Source organism: Chrysemys picta, chromosome 2, assembly GCF_011386835.1.
Source record: "Chrysemys picta bellii isolate R12L10 chromosome 2, ASM1138683v2, whole genome shotgun sequence".
Lineage (NCBI taxonomy): Eukaryota > Metazoa > Chordata > Testudines > Emydidae > Chrysemys > Chrysemys picta.
Window position 1 is genome coordinate 85,685,644 of NC_088792.1, and position 23,976 is coordinate 85,709,619.

Sequence of the window (23,976 nt, forward strand, 5' to 3'; positions counted from 1 at the left end):
TACTAAAAGGTCAAAGCAAATAAAAATGAAAGAAGCCCAGAAACAGCTTCCTTATTTTAAAAAAAAACTTTCCCTTAATTTTTTTAGTAATTAACATTTAACACAGTACCGTACTATATCTATATTTTTTTGGGGTGGGGGTGGGGGCAGGGAGTTCTCTGCTGCTGCCTGATTGCGAACTTTCAGTTCCAAATGAGGTGTGTGGTTGACTGGTCTGTTCTTGTGTTCATAACTCTGAGGTTCTACTGTACTGATCTTTTGAACTTGGCATCTGCTCTGGCATCCATGTCAAGTGCATAGCGTTTTAGAAAGCTCAGTGGGTTATTCCACACATATGCCTTACAAATTGCAGAGATTAGTACTTTTCTGAAGCAGGCGAAAACTGTGCCCGGATGGAGTGTGCCTTGACAGTTGGAGGGGAAAGTTTGCCAGCCCAACGATAGCAGGTGGAAATTTATTATGTAATCCATTTCAAGTTGTCTTGACTCTTTGATGCACCAGATACAGCCACAAAGCGGTGGGGTGAAAGGTTTGGTCCTGTGGATGTAAGAAAGTGGGTCCATAGACACATTCACAATATGAAGCTCCCTTTTTTCCCCAGTGAAAAATGCAGTTTCGGAAGAAGACTGATAAAGTAAGAGACCGATTCAGACAGAATTCTGAGATTACTTAAGGGATAAATTTAGGGTGTAGTTTCATCACCAACTTGACCCTGTAAAAGGACATAAATGGTGGCCCAGCCATAAGAGCTTGTAGCTTACTAACTTTGCACTGATATGATACCTAAGACAAAGACCGTCTTGATAGTGAGAGGATATAATGACCTTTCCACTAATGGCCTGAATGGAGACTCCATGAGCTATAGGAGAGGCACTATAAGCCTCAGCGTGGGGCAACTGAAGAGATGACCTGCTGAGATCCCTTCCAGCCCTACATGTCTATGATGCTATCCTGAAAAGCCATATTTCATTTGCAGTTGGCCGCCCATTTTTCCTTTCTTCCAAACAGATGTAAGCATTGGAGATCCTTATCCTTAAGCATGTTTTTGGCAAAGCTCAACTTCTTTTAGACCACCTAGGGAGCTTGGGCTAGAGTGGGAGTAAAAGTAACAGAAACCCCAGTGGGTAAATTGTATAGTTTTCTGACATGTTTTGCTGGTGGTGTTTAGTGGCTGGTGTTTGCCACAAGGCTCTTTGGGTCCAGGACACCTTCATTTATACAGAGGGCAATCCCAGTGGGACCGGCAGCTGACAAAATGTAGAATAATTTCTGAAACTTCTTGGAGATGACTGACGTCTCAGTCTCCAAGGTGTCTTCAATCTGCACCAGGAGCTCTTAAAAGGCCTTGAAATTGGCCAGTGCCAATATCAGTACTAAGGATACTGCTTTCTCTGAGGATTATGAAAAAAATCTCTTTAGGAAATAATACGGGTCATTTGGCCTCCAGATCCATTCCACTCTGTATCTAGCAACTGATGTCTCACTATGGAAGTGGCAGGAGTGGGGGACCTCCTCCTCATCTACTAAGGCAGGGATCAAGAGGGCAGGCTCTGATAGGGGCTACAGTGGCATTCCATATGTGTAGAGAGGGATGACAGGTTTCTGATCAGACAGTGTCAACCTTGGTGCACTTACAGATGGCATCTGCAAAGAATGGCAACATGGCTCTTAGACCCTCAGTAATGACAGTCTCTGCTCAACACAGGTGGAAAGGTATGTTTCAGGGATGGTGAGGAGAAATAAACCTCTTTCATAAGCAGGACTATCTGATAGGGTGGTTTCAGCACAGGTGCATATCTCAGTGCAGAGTGTGGCCCTGAATTTACACTATTGTGCCAGAGTTGACACTGCTAGGGATGGGATAGTTACCTTTCGTAACTGTGGTTCTTCAAGATGTGCTGCTCATGTCCATTCCATTGTAGGTGCTGGTGCTCGCCACATGCACTGGTGCCGAAAGTTTTTCCCTCAGTGGTATCCCTAGGGGACTGGCTCTGGCACACTCTGGAGTGGCACGCATATGCACTGGTATAAGGGACACCGCCAGCTCCCGCTTCCCTCAGTTCCTTCTTGCCAGATCTCCAACAGAGGGGAAAGAGAGCAGGTCGTGGAATGGAGATGAGCAACACATCTCAAAGAACAACAGTTATAAAAGGTAACTGTCCCTTCTTCTAGTGCTTGCTCATGTCTGTGACGCTGTACCCCATAATGCTTTATGGGAATATGACATAACTGGAATATGATCTACTGAATCTATCTATGCTACATATGCTATGTTACATATCTATATGGTTATGATCTACTGAATCTATTAATCCTATCTGCATGCATCATTTTTGAATTTGAAGTTATGAATATTGTCTGTGTACTGGTTTTATTGCTAAATAACCTGTCCCGCTTTTTCACAGTTGCTATCTGGTCACTCTAGCCGAGGCCTTAGAGAGAGCAGAACTGATTACACTTTCTGTTCTGTCTGGTGGTGAACAGGTCTGTTCGGGAAGCTCCCCACTTCTGGAAGAACATTCTGACGACCTCACAGTGAAGGGACCACTTGTGGTGAGAGAAGGACCTTCTGAGGTGATCCACCAGCATGTTCTGTATGCTGGGGAGGTGTGAGGCTTCCAGGTGGATGGCATGATGAATGGAGAAGTCCCACAAACAGAGGGCCTCCTGGCACAAAGCCAACAAATAAGTTCCCTCCTCTGCCTGCTGACATAGAACATGGAGGCCGTGTTGTTCGTCAACACCTGCACCACCCAACCGGACAGTTGGGGAACGAAGACTCCACAAACCAGATAGATGGCTCTGAGCTCCCTGACATTTATATGTAGAGTGAGCTCCTCAAGAACATAACCCCTGAGTTCGCAGTATACCAAGGTTGGACATATCTGAAATCAGGGAGACAGGGAGTCGCAGGCTCATGAATGGTGCACTTTCCAACACCAGAATTGGGTTGGACTCCCACTGCAGGGACGTAAGTACCTGCGGTGGGATCATGATAAGCTTGTCTAGATGATGTCTGGCCGGGAGTAGCCAGTTCTGGAGGGGGCGTAATCTGAGTCTCGCATGTTGGATAACGTATGTGCATGCTGCCATGTGCCCCAATAGTCTGAGACAGACCTGGGTAGTGGTGAAGAAGGTGGGCAATGACACTGGCAAATCAGATCTGATATTGCCCTGAACCTGGTCTAGGACAGGAATGCTCTGGCTCAGAGTTGAGCACCAATCCAATAAACTCTATCCTTTGGACCGGGATCAAGTGGCTCACAATATCTCGACGCTGCGCTGGACCTGGATCCTGGAGTGGCCCTTGATAAGCCAGTCGTTGAGGTACGGGTAGATCTGGATACCCCAACATCTGAGGTAGGCCGCCACCACCAATATGCACTTCATAAACACCCTTGGCACCATTGCTAGGCCGAAAGGCAGCACTACGAATTAGGAGTGCGCGGTCCCAACTACAAAACATAGGAACCATCGGTGTCAGTGAAATATCAGTATGTGAAAGTAAGCATCTTTAGGTCAAGGGAAACATACCAGTCTCCTGGATCCAGGGAAGGAATGATGGAGGCCAGGGAGACCATGCAGAACTTCAACTCCTTGAGATACTTCTTGAGGCTCTGCAGGTCGAGGATGGGGCGTAGACCACCCTTAGCCTTTGGGATCAAAAAATAGTGGACATAAAACCCTTTCCCCCTCAAGTGCAGAGGGACTTCCTCCATGGCTCCCACTCGTAGAAGGCCCTGCACCTCCTGAGTGAGCAGATGCTCATGAGAAGGGTCCCTGAAGAGGGATGTGGGGGATAGAAATAAACTGGAGGGCATATCCCCCGCAACTATGGTGACGACTCACTGTTCCAATGTTATAGAAGCCCAGGCAGGGAGGAAGGGGGACAAACTGTTGGAAAAAAGCTGGGGTGCTGGATTCATGACACAGGCTGAAAGATCTCCTTCGAATACACCCTCAAAATGCCTGCTTATTACCCGATTGATTGCAGGTGGAGCTCAAGTGAGCTGAAGAGGCCAGCTGATGGCCTTGCCGGCGCTAATACCCTTGCCCTTCTTGCGAAAGGGTTCTTATCGAGGTTGGGTCCCGAACCTGTTAAGACAGCTGTGGCTTAATCCACTTCCTCGCAGGTACCAGCATGTAAAGGCGCAGCAAACGCAAAGTAGCACTAGAGTCTTTTAGACCACGTAATTTACTTTCTGCCTGTTCTAAGAACAGTGCCAGGTCGTCAAATGGGAGGTCCTCGATGGACTGCTGAACCTCCACCGATAGGCCCAAAGGCTGCAACCAAAAGACACACCTCACAGAAATAGCCGAAACCATGGTCCAGGCCTCCAAATCTGCATAGAGTCCGGGGACTTATGCTGGGACCTCAGGCAGGTAAGCCGACCCGCATCTGAGGACTGGTAGTGCTGTTCAGGTGAGCATTGGCAGGGCACCCTCTGCGGCGGGGAATGGTGCCACACTGATGAAGACCGCTAGAAGGGTCTGGGGGTGGCAGGCAGGTCTGGAAGTGGGCTTGACCACTTAATGGGAGCTGGAGTCTGACCAACATCTGGAGGGGAAGAGCTGCCCCACACGGGTCTTTGCTCTCCTCCAGCTCTCTCCTTCCCTTTATGGAATGCCCTCTCCCGGCCTTTCTTTGCTTTTTAGCCAGTACTAGGGATGGGGCGCTCTGCCCGAAGGCCGCAGTGCTTGGAGCAGAGTCCGATCTCGTTAGCTTCGAGGCCGGTGCAAGGGCAGACTCCATAAGAAGTGCTCGGATACGATGTTTCGCTCCTTTTTGGTCTGTGGCCTGAAGCTTTTGCAAATGCAACACTCATCGCTCACATGGGTTTTCCCTAAACACTTCAGAAAGCTTCTATGGGGATCACTGACTGGCATAGATTTTTTGCAGTAATCACAAGGCTTGAAGTCCGGGGACCAGGGCATGCCCCGTCCCTAGGCTAAGTCCTATACAGGACTTACTAATTAATTCAAACTTAATACTAAAGGAACTATTAATTCTACAACTTTAATAACTATATAAAACGAATTCGCTACTAAGTACACTAACAAAGCTTGCAGAGACAAGGAGACATTCCAGCACCGTCAATGGCAGTACGAAGGAACTGAGGGAGGGGGGAGCTGCTGGCGCCCCTTATACCAGTACATATGTGTGCCACTCTAGATGGCACCAGAGCTGGTCCCCTAAGGATACCACTGAAGGGAAAACTTCCGGCACCAGTGCATGTGGCGAGCACACACACCTACAATGGAATGGACACGAGCAAGTACTCAAAGAAGAAACATCCATTACAGGTGGAGCCTGCTGCAGCTCAGTCTGCTCCTTTCTGCTTGTCTTCAGAACAATACATGTCTTGGTCAGCTTCTAGCCCACATCCTCCTGTGTCCCCCGAGCTCCTTTCCAACCTCCTTCTCTAGTACTCACTGCATGCCCTTTCAGCATCCTGTTTAATGTCTGAGTCATCAGCTTAAATGTCAGGGCTGTTGATGTACCTGTTTAGTACCAGGGTCAGCACCAGCTGATATTGACAGTGATGCCAGTGATGGGGTCAGGTTATGGTGCTTCTTTCTCTGCGAAGATGCCTGCCTGCTTGATGGAGCACTGGTAGATGCAGTCTTGACCGTTAAATGGATCTTTGAACTCAGCTCTTCTGGATCTCATGACATTCTCACAGATTACTCTAGAAGATTGACTTTCAGCCTCACATCCTTTGATTTGTGGATTCTTACAGCAAAGGCGAGACAGACCAAACACTGCTTCAGATGTGAGACTCTCTCAAGCAGAACAAGCATCTGTTGGACCAGTATTGCAAGACAGAGAAGGCTTGAAGCCTGCGGGTTTTGAGTCTGCCATTCCAGGACTCTGTCTGGAACTTCTGCAAGCAGCTTTCTGTTTGAAAAGCACTACAACAGACAAGGGTACTAAAAATAAAAGAATATAAATAGTTCTGAGACATTTCAGAGAGTTTGGAGACGCTTTCGAGAAATCTAGCTAAAGCCTAGTGGGTTGGACATCAGCCAAGTTCCATCTCACTACCATGGGTGCTAAAAAGGAACTGATGGAGGGTGGCAACCATCCACTCTTTATGACCTCATACGGGAGCACAATGATTCACATGGCACATAGGCACATTTAAGAAAATGGAGGTGACTTTAAAAAGGGAGCAGAGTCAGGATCTTGGAAAAGATGGATAGGAGTCAGGGGTCAAGGAGAGTATAATTTTCACAGGAAACAAAATTAAGAGTCTCAAGTAAATTCTTTTAAAAAAACAGACGCAGTGTCAATTTACAATACATTTTGCAAAAGAATTATATGAAAACCTACATTCTGTATTCTATTTTCTTACTGATGTGGAATATTTATTGACTAGGAATGGAGGTGAATTTCTTTTGTTTTATACAGTGAGGAATGATTGGGTGATCAAAATAAGTAGCTTTTAATCATTTTCTAGAAGATAAATTACAGACATTTATCAGGACCTGTGACACTGTTAAAAATGTCTTAAGTTAATAAAATGATTATTTCAGCAAGACATTTTACTTACAATACAAATTGGCCTAAGGTCCTATATGGATAGCATAATCCAAGTACAATTTTAGCTTCAATCACTACACATTTTCTCTTTTAAATGTCGAACGGTACTATGTCAAAGTAGCTGTCCTCATGCATTTCTCATTGTTTTTTCCTTAGGGTCATTATCAATTGATGGCCAGGCTAGAGCCTTCTGATTTTACTGAATTTTAGCTGAACCAGCAACTCAATTACAGATCAGTCCCAACTCTTGAGATTTGCAAAAAAAAATCCTGTCAAGTTCTGTACCTCATTATTTTACATTTTTTGTTTTAATTATATCCTCCATTGTGTAGATAGCAGGTAGTAATTTTCTTGACCTAAGTATCTAGTCCCGAGAGACACTATTGTGTCTGCTCAGGTGGTCTTCTCTATTAGAGTGAATGACCAAAAATGCAGACAATGGGGCGTGTGACTGCTAGAGATCTGAGGGCACTTCGAAAGCTATCATACAAAAGGCCAGCTACAAGAAGTACACATCTTAGTAAAGGAGTTCTGAACCCATCAGGTGCAAAATGGTGACTGATAACTGCATGTAGACTATAAACTCCGCAGGGAAAGGTGCATGTCCTGAATCTCACTATATAGAGCCATGCAAATCTATGGAGCTACATACAAATGTTTAACAGCAGCAAATTGATAAAATTACATCATTATATAAAAATCTATACAGAAAGAATGGGAAACTCCTGGTATACTTAAAAGAGCCAACAAGCAGACGTTTTGTAAGCAGAAGAAAAACTAGGAAATACTTGTACAGCTTTCTTAAGCAGATGCAGATGTTCCAGCCATGGTAAAGGTAATTACCATACCAACAGAATGGAACTTGTTCCGTAAAGACCAGATAGACCATAGGGATGAAAGATTCCCTTATGAAAAACTTCGTCAAGTTTTGTCTGTGCCCCTCAACTTCTCTCTTTTTTTTTCCATTTAAGTTGGTAACTCTACTGTGTTTTGGGATATAGTATCAATAAAAGGTCCTATACAAAATAAATATGCAAAATAAAAATACTGAAGAACTGCAATATTTGTAGTTACGTATGCAAAGATAATTGTAAACAGATTAATTACTTCAGAGTGTAAGATGAACACCTGCCAGGACTGGGAGGGAATTTATTGCCACCACATCCTTCCTCCTCTCCCCTACTTCCCATGTACCACATTGCACAACTGGCTAACCACTACATGGGGAAGGGAGTTCATAGTTCTCTGAAGCATCAGGTATTACATTCTGTTAAAAGCAGGACTTCAGACTTGATGGACCAGTGGCTTCATCCAGTACAGAAATCTCAATTCCTATGTCCATTTTTTCAGCTTTTTAAGTAGTGTAGGAATGTGTTTCAATAACTTGAGCTGTTCTTTATCTCAACTACAAAACAAGGTGAATATTAAGGGCAAACAAAAAGGTTGATGAGTTGCCATATGACCTTTCATAGTCTATGAAGAATCAGGAAAAGTTTTTGGTATAGCAAAATGACATGTGCAAGACAGAATCATAGAATCAAGAATAGTATAAAGTTTAAATCAAACCTTTTCTTGAATCAGTCTCTGAAGATGAATCCCACATGACAACATAGAAGCAAACATGGTCAGCATGTACTGTTGAACTTTACATATTCCAGTTGCCAATGAGTTTATAACAGCCATTAACCCAACCTTTTCAATCACACTCTGGAAAGCACTGGGTGAGTGACGAGTAATCCTGCATAAAGCCTATATAAATAATAAGATATTCCCATTAAGTAATACTATTTTCATTTTAATAATAAAATAACTAATGCAATAAAGAAAATCAATGAACAGCAACAGCTTTTCCAATTGTATTTTTAGGAGCAGACAAATGTAGTGAATTCATATGGTTTAATTTCCCCCCACACTTATATACACACACTGCAACTTGCTCTATAAATTAGAAAGAATAATTTTAATCAAGCATTTTGTTAGTGTAAATGTTATTCCTTGCTAAGGTACAATATCATAATACAAAATGGTTATTTTATTATAAGTTGGGTGTCTGTTAGCTAAATTAATTTTGCTTAACTCTTCGATACACAATAGTGAATATCCTGATTTAACTGTATAGATTAACAAGGAAGTCATATTTTTGTTGTTTTAATTAAGGAAAAAGAAAACCAAAGCTAAAGCAAATGATATAAGCAATTAAGCCTATAAAGGAACAAGAAAAACAACTCCCATTTCTTTAGAGTAAGGGTTCAATTTAAAACTAATATTTACTTTTTTGACCATTGAAATAATCCAGCTGAGGAGGAAGAAGAGCAATGTTCCTATTTTCAATCTGCATAGGTAAGTCAAATAATAAGTTTGAACATAGGTATCTGACCAAATTGAGAGAAATTGACAATAAAAGAAAATGATGTCACTTTATATAAATAAGTAATTTTTCTTTTGCTATTATCTTCACTGACATCAAGGAATTAATCAGTTTTGAATTATCCAAGTGTATGAAACAGATCTACAGCAGTGGTTTTCAACCTTTTTTCATTTGCAGACCTCTAAAAATTTTCAAATGGAGGTGTGAATCCCTTTGGAAATTTTAGACATAGTCTGCAAATCCCCAGAGGTAATGACAACTTTTGCAGACCCCCTGCAAATCCCTAGGGGTTCACGGATCACATGTAGAAAATCATTGATCTATAGTATTTGAAACAAAATAAAGGTTTTAAAAAATCTCAAAGTAAAAATTGAAGAAATATACATTTTAAATGAAAGAAAAGAATCTCAAGGGATCATGCCATAATCAGAATATTCAAATAAATTCTCCCCATAGTGAGTTTAACACAGACACACAATTGGTTTCATTAATACTGAAAAGATTCTTGGAGCAGCTGGTAGGACAAAAATCAAACTTTCTCTTGATACAAAATCCCTCTCCAATTAAACTGGAGAAACTTTCTAAAGAAAGGGGTCACTGAAATATGTCTAAACAGATTGTACAAGGCCAGACAGCATTTGCCTAACTCTCTCAAAACGTTAGTAAACTTTGTAGACTTTCCATTTTCATTTATGAGATTTCAGTTTTCATACTGGATAATGTTTGCTGATTGACACCGGGGTGCTGGAACAGTTTGGATAGTGGAGATGCTGATGATGAAAACCATGTATTTAGTGTTTGTTATTACCACTTCAAGCCACGGGGGGCAGCAGCACCTCTAGTCCCAGCACAACTGATTGACTCTGCAAAAGGTATGCTTTATCAAGCTCCTAAGCAACTGGGAGGACATTCTGTCCCTAAAGCACCTTAAGTTTGGGTAATTTCTAAATCTGAAGTATGCAGAATCTCTGAGCTGAGCTTCAGAGACTTAGTCTGAAGAGAAAATTTGCAAAACTCATTTAGTTTCAGCATTTTGAAAGTCCTATTCAGTCCAGAATGATGAAAAGTTAAAATCATCTCATAACTGTAATAATAAAGTAACTTGCCTGAGAAAAATATAACTGTGACATTAGACCATAAATACAAATTTATACTGTTTTATACTAAATAATGTTTGATATGCATTTTAAACCGGTTGTTCTAAATTTGATCCCATAGCTATTTTTTTTATAACTCCAGGACAGAAAAAACTAAAAGTATTTGCTTGGTGCTTAGAAATGCAGTGGAGTCTATTTAAATCGAATATGGGTTATTTAACAGTAGAACTAAATAGACATTTTATTGAACCTGTTCAACAACTCAGTGTTCCTACTTTCTTGTCCTCTCCAGACCAATGCAACCTTACCAATTCCTGCTCTTTTCATTCACTTTCTATAGCCATCTCTCTTTTAAAACATTCTGCAAAGTCCATCAGTCAGAAAAAAAAATCAAATCAAATAAGATGACTCAGCTGAGCTTTGGCAAGTTTTTAATCCCCATTTAAGTGGTTTATGCTGTATGTAGCTGGCTCTTCCTACCATAGAAAAAGCAAAACTCTCTCACTCTCTCTCTTCATATTTTAAACACTGCATCAATGTTTTGTGGCCAATGAAGACATAACCATTCCACTTATTTTGAAAAAAAATGTTTTTAACTGCTGCACTTTGAGAATGAGCCATTTTGACTCATATTTTATAGAATTACTTCTTTGACACACGCAAGACATTAAAAAGATTCAGTTTCTCTACAGGACAAAGTCTGTTGTATTTACCTGGTGCAAGCTAGACTCCAAAGAAAACAAAAATATTGAGACTCCGTTCCAGCTTATCATCTGTGACAGAGGACTGCATTAAAAAAGTGTCTTTTTCCTTGACTAGAGACACTGAGGACAGAATCTTCTTGATAGATTTTTATTATTGATTAAAACTAAATTAGAATAAATAATAATCATAAGGAGCACAATTCCAGAGTACCCTTAGAGTGAAATCCTGATGTTGGTGTACTTTCCATATTGCCTATTCTCTCAATGTCAAGATACAACAGTCATTTCTCAAACAAAATGCATTCTTAGATATGACAGTCTCAATTGTGAAGAATTCTTCAAGATACCTTTAAAAAAAGGCAGCAAAGGCTCCCTCAAATATGATAAAATAAAATAGGATATAGGACTAATGACATCTGTTCACACAGTCATGAGGTACAAAATTGACTAAATATATCTTTGGAACAATAAATTACAGTGAAACCGATGGCACGTACCAAAAAGAGGCTCAATGTCACAGAAAGACATACATGTTATGTCTACACTGCAATAAAAGACCTGTGGCACAGCTGCTGCTGGCCTGGGTGAGCTGGCTGAGCCTTGCAGGGCTCAGGCTCGCAGAGCTAAAATTTGCAGTGTAGACATTTGGGCTAGGACTGGAGCCTGGAATCTGAAACCCCATAAGGGGAGCGGGGTCTCAAAGCACAGGCTCCAGCCCAAGTCTGAACATCTACACTGCAATTTTTAGCCCTGCAGCCCTGAGACCTGCTAGCCCGAGTCAGTTGATCTGGGATCTGAGACTCTGTACCCAGGGTTTTTTTATTGCAGTCTAGACGTACCCGTAGTACAGTCTAATATAGATTACCTGATAGAGGTATATAAAATCATGAGTGATATGGAGAAAGTAGATAAGGAAAAGTTATTTACTTATTCCCATAATACAAGAACTAGGGGCCACCACATGAAATTAATGGGCAGGTTTAAAACAAATAAAAGGAAGTTCTTCTTCACACAGAGCACAGTCAACTTGTGGAACTCCTTACCTGAGGAGGTTCTGAAGGCTAGAACTATAACAGTGTTTAAAAGAGAACTGGATACATTCATGGAGGTTAAGTCCATTAATTGCTATTAGCCAGGATGGGTAAGGAATGGTGTCCCTAGTCTCTGTTTGTCAGAGGGTGGAGATGGGTGGCAGGAGAGAGATCACTTGATCTTTGCTTGTTGGGTTTACTCCCTCTGGGGCACCTGACATTGGCCACTGTCGGTAGACAGGATACTGGGCTAGATGGGCCTTTGGTCTGACCCCGGTACTGCCATTCTTATGTTCTTATGTTATGTTCTAATCCAGGTGTGGGGAAACTTTTTGGGCCAAGGGCCACATCTGGGTATAGAAATTGTATGGCGGGACATGAATGCTCACAAAATTGGGGTTGGAGTGTGGGAGGGGGTTAGGGCTCTGGCTGGGGGTGCAGGCTCTAGGGTGTGGCCAGAAATGAGGAGTTCAGAGTGCGGGAGGGGGCTCTGGGCTGGGGCAGGGTGGGTAGGGTGCGGGCTCTGGGATGGGGCTGGGGATGAGGGGTTTGGGGCGTAGGAGGGTGCTCCGGGCTGGGACCAAGAGGTTCGGAGGGTGGGAGGGGGATCAGAGCTGGGGCAGGGAGTTGGGGCGCAGGGGGATGGCTCAGGGGTGTAAGTTCTGGGTGGAACTTACCTCAAGAGGCTCCCGGAAGCAGCGGCATGTCCCCACTCCAGCTCTTACGCAGCAGTGCGGCCAGGCAGCTCTGCACACTGCCCTGTCCGCAGGCGCCACCCTGCAGCTCCCACTGGCTGAGGTTCCCAGACAATGGGAGCTGCAGGGGCAGGGCTTGGGGTGGAGGCAGCATGAAAAGCGGAGCCCCTGGCTGCCCCTACAAGTAGGAGCCAGAGGGGGGATGTGCTGCTGCTTCTGGAAGCTGTGCGGAGCGGCTCCTGACACTGCTCCCCGGCTGGAGCGCCAGAGCGGGGCAAGCCCCAGACCCCGCTCCCCAGCGGGAGCTCAAAGGCAGGATTAAAACGGCTGGGGGCTGGATCTGGCCCACGGGCCATAGTTTGCCCACCCCTGGTCTAATCCAAAAGGGCCTTAATTGTGTAGCAAGGCTTCCATCAGTCCACTGCAACCCCAACATGGCTCATAAAACCTACAAATGTACCACATTGTTCTTAGATTTAATTACTATGAATGACAGTAGATAGTTGGTGGGCCAGGGAAAGAGGAAGAATGACTTTATAGCCTTGTGGTTAGGGATGTGTGAGTCACAAGTTCAAGTGTATGCTTCAATGACTAAAAAGTGGAACAGCTTCAACAGGGGAGACTGAGAAGTACCCATACCAGAATATCCCATAGACCAGTGGCTAAGACACTGTCCTGCAATATGGGAGATGCAAGTCCAAATCCCTTCTCCTCATAGACAGAGAGGGAATTGAACCTACATCTCCCACATTCCACAAGAGTACCCCCAACCACTCAGCTAAACCTTATAAATGGAGGTCCTCCCCTTCCCTATGCCCGAAGAGTTTGTGAATCTATTCCTCCTTTGCTTTTGTCAAAATGTCAAAAAACAAAATTAAAGATTTTGAGTCGGGTTGAAATGAATGTTTCATTTTGCCAATGCTGAAAAAATTTGATTTTTCAGTTGAGCCAGAAATATTTGGCAGACTTAACATGAATTTGCAAATAGTTTCATATCAACTGAAGCTGCATTTTTCGGTGAATGGTCTTGACCCAAGATTTGTGAATCTGACCCATGTCCTTCCTAGCTGTGAAAGAGGGCTTGTCTATGTGAACATTCAGCAAGCTGCTAGGGGGGTATAAATCTACAATCACACTAGCCTGCTGCGCACTAATTGCGTGGTCTCTGCTGACATACACTGACAGTTCCTTAATACTCTTTGATCTATCCCAATTTGAAATCACAGTAGATCAAAGTGCACTAAGGAACTGTTAGTGCACATCAGCAAGGTCCACACAGACAGTTAATATGTGGCAGGCTAGCATGGAGTAGATTTACATCCCAGTTTGTTGCAAACTAAATGTTCATGTAGGCAAGCCCAGAGAATCATGAACAACTGGTTCCACTCCTGACTGATGTAGACAAAACATAATACAGAGAAGGAATTTCCCTTCCTCCTTCTAACACACAGGAGTCCAACCAACACTGAAGAAACTCAGACCTAGATGCTTTGATTCTAGCCAACTTCCATCCAACACCAAACCCAGCTTTCCTAAGCAAGCTCACAGAGAAACTAGCCGAAGGCCAAATACAAACTTATCTAATTGAAGCTAACATTCTAGACCTGGCACAACTTGGATTCTGGCTAGGACATGGAACTGAAACCGCTTTAGTAGCACCAATGGATGATCTTCTCCTAGGTCATTGGATAAAAGTCAGATGATGATTCTCATCCTCCATGTCCTCTCTGCAGCATTTAACAGTTTTGTCCATGAGATGTTGTCTCCTGAAAGATGAGGTGGGAGTCCAGGGTAATGCACTAAAATGGCTTGATTCCACCCTGGAGGAATAGTTATTGGAAATGGCATCTCTACCACTAGACTCTTCACTTGTGGCATCCCACAAGGATTAATTCTTTCTCCAGTCCTTTTCAACACCGATCTGCAGCTACCAAGTGAACGGGTCAGACAACATGGACTCAAGCACTAGAAATATGCAGATGACTCACAACTGTACCTATTCTTCACCACAAGCAACCACAGCACTACCACCGAGATGGCCCTATTCTTGGATGAGATCAGCTCCTGGATGATGAACAGCTGACTGAAGCTGAACTGAACAAGAGAGGGGTTGATGCTGGCTGCACAGGAAAGCATTTTGAAGAGTTTGCAGCAATAGTGTAGTCTCCTTTAGTCAAAGTTACACATTCACAGTATTTCGTTTGTCATTTAAGAATACTCTTGGGTTCCTCACGGACACTAAACTCTCACATAGAAAACAATGCTCATGGATCTGCTATCATTTCTTGTTGACTAGGCAGCTCCATCCCACCTTGGTGGACAATGACCTGTGTCTTCAGTTATTCATGTCTGCCTCCCTTCGTGGCTGTACTACAGCCATATGATATACCTGAGCATGAAGTCTTCAGCACCTAGGAAACACCAACTAATACAGACTGTTGTAATATATCTCCTCAGCAACACAGACTACTGCAAACACATCAGACCTATCCTCCACTCTCTACAATGGCTTCCCTTAGAATTTCTAGTCAAGTTCAAGGTCAAAGCACTATAAGGCCTGGTCCCAGAATATCAAAAAGACCATCTCAAGAGTTCTGGGATGAAGACTGTGATTGACAGCTGTACTCCTTTACAAATAAAGGTAAAATCTGTTTGCGAGACAGAACTCTCTTTGGCACTGGTCTGCAAATGTGGAATGAACTCCTCCAGGAACTAAGGACTGTCACAAATCTCACTACCTTCCACTCCAAGGGCAAGGCACATTTCTCTGACCTTAACTTCTTTAACATAAATACATAGCAACATGAATATTAAAAAAAAACACAACAACACAACACACAACTAAAACAAGACACTAAAACAAGACACTCCATTCCACACACTTTTCTCCCTGGAGAGAGAATCAGAGAACAAACAACAGGTGACAGATGTGTAGTACCACTGCTTAACCCGCTACGAGGAGGTATTCACATAAGCCACTCATCACTGTCGTATAAGAACTTCTACAGAATAGAACTAATAAAACCAGTAAGCTAAATTTTTTCGCTCATTCTTTTGTTTTTCTTGCTACTGTATGGCAAAAAAGTTTAGAAGATTGTCTGACTCATCATGAACAGCTCAGTGTTTAGGATGTCCTTGTGACAGAAATGGCACGCTCCTGCAATATATTTTGGAGATCTTACTTAAGTTTATAGATCATTGAGGGCCAGGGATTATATATAATTCCATGGGGGAGGAGGACCACAGCCTTCAGGAACTAAGAATGGTGGGAGGTGATTAGGCAAATTCACTCAGGCTTGCATATACTGGTTCAAACTGAATTCTCCAGTGACCAACAGTCAAAGAAAGGACTTTTGATAAGTAGTCTGAGTTTAAACTGACTCAGGGCTTGCTTTCTGATCCAGCAAATGGACAGGACCTTCTGTCCAAGTGGAGGCCCAGTCCTTCCTGGGAAGGGTTGAAAGGATTGACACTGGCCAGAGTGTATGGGGGGTGATCTCTAGTAAGCTTATTAGCACACTTGCAGCTTTTTTTTTGTTTTGTTTTTAATATGTTTTCTCTGTAAAAATACATGTGCTTGCTTAGAAAGGTCTGTGTGGTAACATATCTGTGGGAAATTACGTTGTTTATAGCCTCAGAAGAGAAACAAAGCAGGCCCACTTAGGCAGTCTGAGTTGCTGGGGAATTCACAGTTTAGACTGGGAACTATGCAGCCTCGTCAGGAGGGAGAGAGATCAGGGTCTGCGCCCAAGAGAGGTGACAGCTGAGGAGCAAGAAGCGTAGAGTGGGTGCCCTTGTTGGACCATGGAGGAAGAATACAGGTGCAGTTGCCCTGAATTGTAACAGTACTACTTCAGGAACTTCTTGTGTAACTCACTACAAATGCGGCAGAAAAATTCTACCTCCACCTCAGGCCTAACCCATTACTGTTGAGGTTAATATTCCTTTGCTCGTGGATTTTAGAGGTGCTAAAACCAGATTTATAATAGAACCCTTAACAAGAGAATGGCTATTTACATGTCCTAATAATCTAATAAAGTTTAAAGCACTCAATGAACATATTTCAAAGGAATCCAAAAGCTTTCACAATTTTGGACCTGGCCTCGACAAAACCAGTGGCAACTTCTAGCATAGAAAATATATACATTAATCCTCCAAAGACAATATCGAGCCTGTAAGGTATAAGTGTAAAATCCCATTCTAAACACCAGCAGCCTCAATATTCCAAAAGTTCATAGCACTTCTGCAGGTTTGTGTTTTTTGGTCATGTTGGCAAGTTCCCCACATATGTGCAAAAGAGGCACATGTCAAGTATGCCTTCAACGTGGATTTTTTATTTTTTTTGTAAAGGACAATATTTCTTGTGCCATGTTGGCTTATTTTTTAATTCTCTCTCATGTCTTTATTAACATGCTGCTACATTTCTCTAATTGCACACCAACCATATTAGTGACACTAGTATCTGGAAACAACTGGGAATCCAACAAGACCCTCAAATTCTAAACCATAGCAACAAAAAGCCGTTTAAGACCAAATATAGTGGCTGCTAATGTAGTTTTTGTCCATTCCTCCAGTTCTTCCCACCCAACAAGGGTGAAAAATCTTGGTAATACCTTAAAAAATATTGCCAACATACTATGGAATTTATAAAGTTTTAAAAAATGATTGTAGTTTATATTTTAAAGGCTGTTACATAGCTAACCCAAGGGCATTTATACACCTCCAAAATGATCATCTACAATGAAGGCTTAGGCCCCAGAACAGGCACCAGGACATCTGGGTACAATTCCCAGTTCTATGACAGATTCCTGGGTTATGTTGGCAACTCACAATCTTGTTGTTCCTCAGTTCCCAATCTTCTGTTGTATGTTGCATCCCTTCCTCCCACCATTTCTCTATTTTGTCATATTTAGCTTGTAAACTCTTCAGGTCAGGGACTGTCTCTTAGTATGTGTTTGTACAGCATCTAGAACAAGGGGACACTGATTTTTGGTTGGATCATCTACTCTCTTCTGTAATACTAACAGTAAACAAGAATAATCCTCTACCCCCCTTTCCAAAACAATTAAAAGCAGTATTGTAGCACTGTAGGAATTTTAAAGATTCCTTGGAAGACAAAACCCTTTGAATACTTGCCACAGACAGCGCAATAAAGCATGAGTCCAACAGACAATTATGAACTCATGAGGCATTTGTCCAATATTAGCTTTCAACATTAGGATGTACTCAGCATCAATTATAAGTCATCTCAGTGAAATGAGCAGAACGCGAACAAGGGTAGAGTGAAAATTATTGGTCACAGTGGTAGAGAGGAATAACGTTATGTTAGCAGAGCAATGTAAGTCAAACAGTTTTGAGGCTTTTCTGGGTCAGAGCAAAACTTTCAAACATTATAAGATTCACAAGTCAGCAATATATTTGTCACAAGGCTCCTCTTGCTTAAAAGTCAACTGAAGTCAATTTCCATCTGTAAGCAAATTAAGGTTTGTTGCCTTTTCATATGTCAAGGCTGAATTCTCACTTTGTCACTCCGAGTGCAGAAGGTAGAGGCCTGCAAGGATTCTAAAAATTAATACTGGCCACTCCAGGCTTGTATTAAACTCCAAGGTTACACCTTTTCTCTGACCTTGGCTTGGTAAACGCTGCCACCACCCAAATGCAAAAAAACCTCTTTGAACCCAGGAAGGAGCACTTGGGAATTCCTCCCTGTGGGGTACCCTCAAGCCCTTTCACACACACACACACACACACACACACACACACCCTACCTCCTCCGGGGAAGAGCTGAGAAAGAAAACGAAGGAAATCAGCCGTGGCTATCAACTAATCAAACAACATGCACAAAGCTCTTAGGACACCAAAAATCCAATCCTTTTTCTTAAAATAGGTAAATTTTATTAAAAACAAAAAGGGGGGGAAATACATCTGGAACTTAGGCTTTTTGCTAGATCTTAAAAGAAACAATTACAAAAATTAAGCACCCATAATAGCTTTCTTGGGGGTTCAGCTTAAAGGTTACAAGCAAACAAAAGCATCTGGGGTTAGAACAGAAGAGATCCACAAGCCAAAATAAGAAATAAACCTGATCGTGTCTAGCTAAACATTCTGATCTACTTACACATTTGGAGTTCAGATAAGTAGTTTTAGGCATGACCTGATTCTTTATCATCATACCTGGCTTAAGCTGCTTACAGCATTGCTGCTTTGTCCCTCCAGCCCAGAGAGAACAGACAAAGGGAAAGTTTCTTTCCCAAATTTTAAAAGTTTTACTTTCCCATTGGCTCTTTTGGTCAGGTGCCCACTTCCTTTTCTTTACCTGGGAACTTTTAACTCTTTACAGGTAAAGCAAGCAGAGAACAGCTACCAAGAGGGATTTTACATCTAACTAGCTGGTTGGGTGTCCATAAAAGGGAGCTATCCCCTGCTCCATTTATCACAGCATATAAAAAAAGAAATGTCTGTGTTGCAAGACCCATACAGTAGTCACCGTTACACAAGTAAAAACACTGCATTTGCCTACAGAACTAATACTAAAGGTATGTTTACACTGCAACTGAAGGTATGATTGTAGCTCCCATATGCTCACCCATGCTAAAAGAACAGGAGTACTTCAATCTAGCTAGCAAGGGGAACCATAGTAGTAAAGACTCAGTGGCACAGGCTTTAGCACAGGCTAGCAACCAGAGTACCCAGACAGGCTTGTACTCTGGTTGCTAGCCCATGGTGCCACATCTTCACTACTACTGTAACCTGTGCCAGAAAGATTAAGCCTAGCACTGGTATGTCCACTTGTGCTACAATCACACTTTCGCTTGCAATGTAGACATACCTTAGGAATGCAATGTTCCTATAAAACTAACAGATCGCTGAAAGTTTATCATACAGTTTTAGAAATGTATGTAGAAATACAAAATGTTAACATCACATATCAAAATAATATTCAAAAGACATTTCAATATATGTATAGAATGCTCTCAAAAGCTTTTCAAATTAACAATACCAGAATATTTAGACGTTTTGAGAAGAAGCTCCTTACCGAAATAGCTGTTATCCTCAGAGAATCTACAGTGGAATGTCTGAAAAGGTACCATAAAACAGGTCCAATTTCTCCTGTAATAAATCCCTGTGCATGAAATGAATCAGTGGTGCAAACATTTTCAACAATCTTCGCCGCCATATGATTCACAATACGTTCTTCCTAGAGGGGAAACAAGGCATTTTATATTAACTACTGTTGTCTCTCTCTTACTTTACTTTTCTGAACTATTTAAATAAAAGGCAAATACAGCAAAATAATTTGTGTTGTCTGAATACTGCTTCTTACTCTTGTTACACAGATATCAGGAAAAATATGGAAAATCCTTAGGGAAGAAGTCATTTCACAGGAAAATTCAACTACTTTGAAATATAAAGTTTATGTCCCCCTCCCCCTTTATCTTGTACTGTAAATAAATCCAAGGAGATAATAAATAGAAATAATATTTAAAACTGAGTTTTCCATCTCCAAGTGATCACTCTGAATCCAGCATAGGTCAGCAATGAATGAAAGTTGTCACTGTGTCTTACTGTGTCATGAGCATTCAGCTACATGAACAGGTGTTCATATCACATTTGCCAATAAGAATGCCAGTTATTATGGTGATGTCAACAAAAGGGTCAAGGACTTGATAGGCATGGAAATTTAATTACTCTTAACACTAAAGGTGCTTCCACCATGTCAAGGTTCAGGCATATTGGTGAGGCAGTGCATGGCAGATTGCATTGCCATTACCCCAGTGCACTTTTTCTATGGATATACAGAGGACACTTTCCAGGATTTTCAATTCACCACCTTTACTAATAAGTTTATTTAAGAATTTATTTTAATTAAAAATTTAATTACTTACCATTCAATAAATGTACCATATATATCTCATGTTTGGCAGGGGGAAAGGCTAGGAAACATTTGCCGGAATATGAAAATTTATATTATAAGTGCTGCATATATACATGTCATATTATAGCAGTCATGGGAAATCAGTACTATCCTATAGTTAACTAAGTCCGAGTTCCCATTCCATTTTAGTTTTTCTTTCAGTTGCTTTATAACTTTCTCAAATTTCTCCACAGCCAATTTTTTTTCACGCTTAGTCTCAGCCAAAAGATTAATCTTTTGGAAGGTTTTAGTGAAATTAGCTCAGCCATTTCTGAGTTATAAGAACATGAAAAATAGTCTAATTTTTCATGTGTTCTTAATTTCTGCACCTGCATAGCTATTACTGTCAGAAGCTAGAAATTTCAAATGTAACCTATTTTATAGTTTTTCATTGACAAACGAAAAAGTTTTATGTACAAAAATTGTTTTAATCTCCTTACTCTTAATCTGAGAAACATGTTCAGTCATCAGTTTGCCAAGTGCCCCCATGAGTTCTACTTCACCAAAACAATTCCCATCGACACAGATAGCAAGACTGTCAGTTACCATGCAATGCCATATTTTCTTTCAAAAATGCTACACCTCTGTCCCATTTCTGATTTCTCTGAGTGCATGCCCTCAAATGTCAGGTCTCGCATGTCTTTACCACTCCAGGGGTGCAATTACATAGTTCTCCCAGTCTTAGATTAGGCCCTGGTTTACAGCACCTTATGTACTGAATGTTCTTGCCCAACAGGTCCAACTGGGTTTGGCACCTGTGCTGGGAGTCTGTGACCAGTGGTGAATATAGTGACCAGAAATATTCTTCTTAAACCAAAATATTGTTTAACAGTAAGGACACAACACATTTAGAGGATTCTAAAACAACAGTCTACACGTATGTCTATTTTAACTAAAATCTTACAATCACCTGATGGTACCTGATGGTAAGCTAGGCAGGCCTAGCTTCTTCAAACACAACAGAGTGCTTCCCTCTGAGTCTAGCTGCTCCTCAAACAACATCTTGACCACCTCTCTCCCCTTACTTGAAATCCTCATTCTGCAGGACATAGATCAACCACTAACTGTTTAGGATTAACAAAAATCCTAAAAATCAATGGGTCAGGTTATTCCATAACTGTCCTTCCTTGGACCTTGAAAATGTGGTATAGACCACTGAGAGACATAGGACAGTGAACTAACTGGATCACTGCTTTGATCTAGTCCAGCAATCCCGAAATTCCTGGGCCAGATTGTTACTTCCTATTCCATCCCCTTTGTGCTTCCTGAATCTTATTGTCATAAGCATCTGCAGGAACAGGCACCAAGTAATTTTAAATTAACAAATAAAATAAAGATAATAATCCATGCACATTGTCCATGCAAATAACTGTTCTCTTGTCTATTTCTAAACTACTAGAAAAATAAATTATGTCAAAATAATATTAATCAATTAAGGTATATTATCATGGACGTTATCTTGCAACAATTTGTGTTCTGGATTACTCCTACTGATTCTATCGAAAGGTTTACTTGAATACAGACTGTATAATCAGATGCCATATTTTATAAACAGATCATTTACCAAACAGAAATTGAAGACAGAACATGTGATATTTTTCCTCATTGTCCACTACATCATTTTCCTTCCAGCTCTAACTGTGAATAAGCAAAGTCTTTCAACACTGACTACATGCAACTGATGAATTGGTCCAGTTAATTTAAATACAAGTAAGGAAGACAATAGATGTACTCCAGAGATTTAGTTTGTTTAGTCTATAGCACACTCAATCTTCACAAATAATGCATCATAATGGCATTATTTATTTCTCTTATATTATTCTCCACTTTATCCTCCCATCTCGTTCCCTTTGGATTTCTGACATTTATACCTCCACAGTCATAACCACCACCAACTGTGAGCAACAATAATGAAACTTTTCAGGTCATTAAAAATATATTCCTAACTATCTCCTCCCTCTACTGATCATCAATGTTTAATTTTTGAACATATAAGACTAAATAGATGTATGTGGGAATTTAGTATAATTCTTATTAAAGGAAATTTTCATCATGAGTGTCATATTAATTCGTTACCCCGTCTAAACTTCAGCTCTACTTAAACAAGAACAATTTACTCATGGGGCCTGATTCTCATCTCACACCAGTTTTACACTGATATAACACAACTGATTCAATAGATTTACTTCTCATTTACACAGCTGTAAATCAAAGGAGAATTAGCCCCCAATCTTAACAAAAGTTTTGTTAGTGTACCATACTGTACAGTAGACAACCATTTAAAAACTCAAACAAGTGCAGTTTTATCAAAATTAAGCTTCTTGACACTTATTTCTCAGATATTTTTGTTTGCAAATAACTTAATATACATTTTCAATCTTCTCCTTTAAATTTCAGTTTAAATGATTTTCTGAACTGCACAGGTGAAAAAAATACATGCATTTACAATATGCACTATACATATTCAAAAGATTAATAGCAGTATTCATTCTTTCTTACATACCGATGATTATTAGGCACACAAGCTGGGGCTCCTGTGTCACTTGACATAAGTAACACCACATTTAATAAATGCATTACAATACCACAAATAAGCCATAACCAAAGCATTATGCAGCAGAGAATCGTTATTATGAATGCTAACAGATCTTCAGCAATATCCAGATGCAGTTTTAGCTATCCTTAGCAAAATTTTGTCCCTCAAAAGTGTGCTTTATCTTGTACTTTTTAGGCAATGCGGAGATGAGTCATGCCCTGTACCAGATAACCACAGTCATTCTTATATCTTGGCTGGGAAATGGTCATGTATTGTCACAGTGCTCTATCAACTCAATGAGGCTTTCAGATTAATTCCATTTGCTGCCACCTGAGATTGGCACCCTTAGCCCCTCTGGGACCTGTTCTCAAACACTGTATAAGCAACAAACCTTGTACCATTTTCTGCTTAATTAACTCTTGGGAAAGGAAGGCTGAGCTAAACTAATATTTGGCCTCAACTGAAGAATTCATCTTGTCATGTTATCAAGACATAAGCTATGTTAGTTGAAAGAAGTGGATCCTCAAGATATGATTAAAGAGCTTTCGTACACCAGATAACCTGCCAGTACCGTGAACCATAAACAGCATGAATATAGCACTATTAAAAAAGCAATACTATCAGATTTTCTCAGATTCCAAGTAGTTTTACTAAAGAGCACTAAAAGATATAGGGCCTGATTTTTAGAGGCACTAAGCACTTCTGGTTCCCACGAACTTCAAATACAGTTGTGGGTGCTGAGTACTTCTGAAAATCAGGCACACATAAATGAGAAAGCAAGTATGAATAAGATGAATATATCTGAAAAGACAAAGGTAAGCTTCCTTTTCATTCAAAATTTAAAAGCATAAAGAGGTCAATATTTCCATTTGGATAAAAAACTGATTTTACTCTATCTTGTTATTTATTTCGGTTGTGGAAGAGCCAACAGCATATTAGAAGCTTTCCTAAACACTGAGAAAGAACATAAAATCTAAAAGCAGTGTACTTTTAACATGTCATCTTCAGTTTTGGATAATATATATATACACATACACACACACACACACACACACACACAGATCTTATATATGTATAACATTTATA

At 41.0% G+C, this 23,976-nt stretch overlaps 1 protein-coding gene across 3 annotated transcripts in view; it reads right to left on the reverse strand.

The window, feature by feature from the left end:
• Positions 1-23,976, reverse strand: part of ULK4 (unc-51 like kinase 4) — a 408,217-nt gene that overhangs the window by 295,645 nt on the left and 88,596 nt on the right. For all 3 annotated transcript variants that reach the window (XM_024107953.3, XM_005278594.4, XM_065587118.1), the window contains 2 exons: positions 19,476-19,637; positions 8,111-8,293 (listed from right to left, as the gene is read on the reverse strand). In XM_024107953.3, coding sequence (XP_023963721.2) covers positions 8,111-8,293; positions 19,476-19,637 — 345 coding nt within the window. The remainder of the gene's footprint in view (positions 1-8,110; positions 8,294-19,475; positions 19,638-23,976) is intronic.